The sequence below is a fragment of the Panthera uncia genome (assembly GCF_023721935.1).
Source record: "Panthera uncia isolate 11264 chromosome E2 unlocalized genomic scaffold, Puncia_PCG_1.0 HiC_scaffold_19, whole genome shotgun sequence".
Classification (NCBI taxonomy): domain Eukaryota; kingdom Metazoa; phylum Chordata; class Mammalia; order Carnivora; family Felidae; genus Panthera; species Panthera uncia.
In genome coordinates, this window is record NW_026057588.1 from 7,737,318 (window position 1) to 7,740,765 (window position 3,448).

General features: G+C 53.0%; 1 protein-coding gene across 1 annotated transcript in view; it reads right to left on the reverse strand.

Moving 5' to 3' along the window:
• The window catches only part of RCN3 (reticulocalbin 3), a 14,733-nt gene that overhangs the window by 916 nt on the left and 10,369 nt on the right, over positions 1-3,448 (reverse strand). The window contains exon 6 of the mRNA XM_049621620.1: positions 31-230. Coding sequence (XP_049477577.1) covers positions 31-230 — 200 coding nt within the window. The remainder of the gene's footprint in view (positions 1-30; positions 231-3,448) is intronic.

Below are 3,448 nucleotides of genomic sequence, written 5' to 3' on the forward strand. Positions count from 1 at the left end.
CCCCCCCCCCCCCCCCCCCCCCCCGCACACCTTGTCGGTGTCGCTCTCGTGCAGCAAGTGGTTGGCCTCCACCAGTGGCTGGTCCTGGGCGGGGGGCAGCACCCAGTGGCCGACCTCACTGCCGTCCAGCCGCCCGTCCTTGTTCAGGTCGCGGAAGTCCCGGAACTGCTCGCGCTCGGTCCGCACCCAGGCCGGCTCCTCCTCCCCGGGCTCGGCCGAGTACAGGTCCGCTGGGTCGGGCGACAGGGGCGACGTCAGGCGGTTCGGGGCCGTGACCACCGGGGGCTCCGTCCGGCCCCCGACCGCTCCTGACCAAGGGGCCCCGGGCAGCCCCCTTCGCTTTCCCTGGCCTCGGTCTCCTCCTCTGTTTGAATGGGACTAACGGCAACACCCCATTTACAGGTGACAGTCCTGCTACAGGGAAAGTGACTTGACTGATCGATCCTTTCCTCAACTGGCAATCAGTCTGAGGGATACACACGTGAAATGCTGTGTGCCACCCTTAGAACAGCTCACCCCACTTTCAGAACCTCCCTCAAGGGGCACCGGGGTGGCTCCGTTGGTTGAGCGGCGACTCTTAATTTTGGCTCAGGTCATGATCTCAAGGTTTGCAGGTTCGAGCCCCGCACTGAGCTTCGCACAGAGCTGACTTGGGATTCTCTGTCTCCTCTCTGTCCCTTCTCTGTTTACTCTCTCTCTCCCAAAAAATATATCTAAAAAAATTTTTTTTAATTATTAAAAAAAAAAAAAAAAGACTTGGGGCACCTGGGTGGCTCAGTCAGTTAAGCCTCCGACTCTCAGTTTCAGCTCAGGTCATGATCTCAGGGTTCGTGGGTTCAAGCCCCGCATCAGGCTCAGCGCTGACAGCGTGGAGCCTGCTTGGGATTCTCTCTCTCCCTCCCTCTCTGCCCCTCTCCTGGTCACTCTCTCCGTCTCTCTCTCTCTCAAATAAATAAACTAAAACAATTAAAAAAAAAAAAAGATTTTCTCTCTCTCTGCTCCTCCCTCGCTTGCACAAGCGTGCGCTCTCTCTCTCCAATAAAATAAAATTAAAAAACAAAAACAAAAAAAGAAGCTGCCTCAAGATTGCTGGAGCCTCTCATTTGTTTCATTTGTTTGGAAATGTTTGAAAAACTTCCCCCCAGGGGCCAGATTCAGGAAAGTAGTCCACAGATGGATTTGGAAGACATTACAACCGGACAAGTCTTTTTACACAAGACCATGACAAATAGTACAGGACGCCTCCCTCCCCTCGGGGACCAGGCAGGGAGCTGTCACAAGGATGTCACCAAAGATGGGAGTAGGCATTGGACCCTCAGTCAGGCTTCTGGAACAGTGAGTGCAGAGAAAGTGAAGAGACTTTTTTCTTTTTTTAATGGTCCTAAGTCCTTGTTTCTTTCTTTTTTTTTTTTTTTAATTTTTTTTTTAACGTTTATTTATTTTTGAGACGGAGAGAGACAGAGCATGAACGGGGGAGGGGCAGAGAGAGAGGGAGACACAGAATCGGAAGCAGGCTCCAGGCTCTGAGCCATCAGCCCAGAGCCCGACGCGGGGCTTGAACTCGCGGACCGCGAGATCGTGACCTGAGCTGAAGTCGGACGCTTAACCGACTGAGCCACCCAGGCGCCCCTAAGTCCTTGTTTCTTACAGGGAATGATGACAATGGTAAATGGGAGTTTTGGAGGCATTTTTTGTTTAATTGTGGGGAAAAAATTAAAACTTCAAGAGATTAAAAATATAAACTTAAAAATGCAAAAATAGGGGTGCCTGGGTGGCTCAGTCGGTAGGCATCCGACTTCGGCTCAGGTCATGATCTCCCGGCTCATGAGTTCGAGCCCTGTGTCGGGCTCTGTGCTGACAGCTCGGAGCCCGGAACCTGCTTCCGATTCTGCGTCTCCCTCTCTCTGCCCCTCCCCTGCTCACGCTCAGTCTCTTTCTCTCCCCAAAATACATAAACATTAAAAAAAAATTTTTTTTAATACAAAAATTGGGGTGCCTGCGTGGCTCAGTTGGTTGAGCAGAGACTCTTGATTTTGGCTCAGGTGATGATCTTATGGTTCGTGGGTCGGAGCTCCGTGTCGGGCTCTGTGCTGACAGTGTGGAGCCTGCTTGGGATTCTCTCTCTCCCTCTCGCTCTCTGCCCCTCCTCTGCTCGTGCTCTCTCTCGCTCTCAAAATAAATAAATATTAAAAAAAAAAAAAGTTACTCCCTATCCTACCCCCTGCCCCCCTTCAGCCCCTGGCGACCAGTAATCTAATTCCTGTCTGCATGAATTCTCCTATCCTGAACATTTCATATAAATGCAGTCATACGTTATCGTGGCCCTTTGTGTCTGGTGTGTTTCACTTAGCACAGTGTTTGTGTTGTTGTTTTTTTTTTAAGTTTACTTATTTATTTTGAGAGAGTGCGGGAGCAAGAGCAGGGGAGGGACAGAGAAAGAGACTCCCAAGCAGGCTCCGGGGCTCAAACTCGTGAACTGGGAGATCACGACCCAAGCGGAAATCAAGAGCCTCAAACAGACTGAACCCCCCCCCAGGTGCCCCCGTTTTCTTATGAAAGTGTAGCCGCCGCACAACGTCACTTTGGTTTCCTGTACCCCACCGCGACTCAGCGCGCTGTTTCCAAGATTTATACACTTTGTAGCATTGTATTAATCCTTTATCCCTTTTTATGATGCCCCAATAACATTCCGTTGCCTGGATAGACCTTTCGTTTGGGCGTTCATGCGCTGAGGGGAGTTTGGGCTGCCTACAGGTGACTGTACCTGCTGAGTGTTCTATGACCGCCTTTAGAGGCAAGGACACCGAGGACAAGGAACTCATGGGTGGTCACACAGCTGGGGGGTTGGGGGCAGGTGGGAAGGAGGCAGGCCGGCTGTGAAGCCCGCACCCTGGAGCACGGCGCACCCCCACCTCTCCCACCCTCCCTGACTCGCCACCTGCCCCCCCTCCCAGCCTGGCTCAGGGCCCGTGACACCCCCTCAGTACTCCTCCTTCCCGTTCTTCCCCATACCATTCAAATTTGTGAAGTTACGGGACCCTGGGGAGTCCGGAACCCCACGGGGAAGAGAAGCAGCCTAGGGGGGTCCGGGTGGGACCCTGGGCTCGGCCGCCTGAACTGACGTCCTGCTTCCCCCTCAGTCAAGTATCTATCCCTCCGGGCCTCAGCTTCCTCATCCGTAATATGGGGGAATCACAGCCTCGTAGGGGTCGAGGTGGGCATTAACTGAACTGATGAGGTGCTAACCACTTAGAACAGAGGACAGCATGTGACAGGGTGCCAGCTTTCGTTCTTAGTGACGATGCTGAAGTTCTTGCTTACTGGGGGGGTGGGGGGGGGGGACTTCTAGCCGCCTAGGGGATGGACCATAGAGGAAAAGCATAGGCTGCTTAACTTCCCCATGGGGTTCCGGACTCCCCAGGGTCCCGTAACTTCACAAATTTGAATG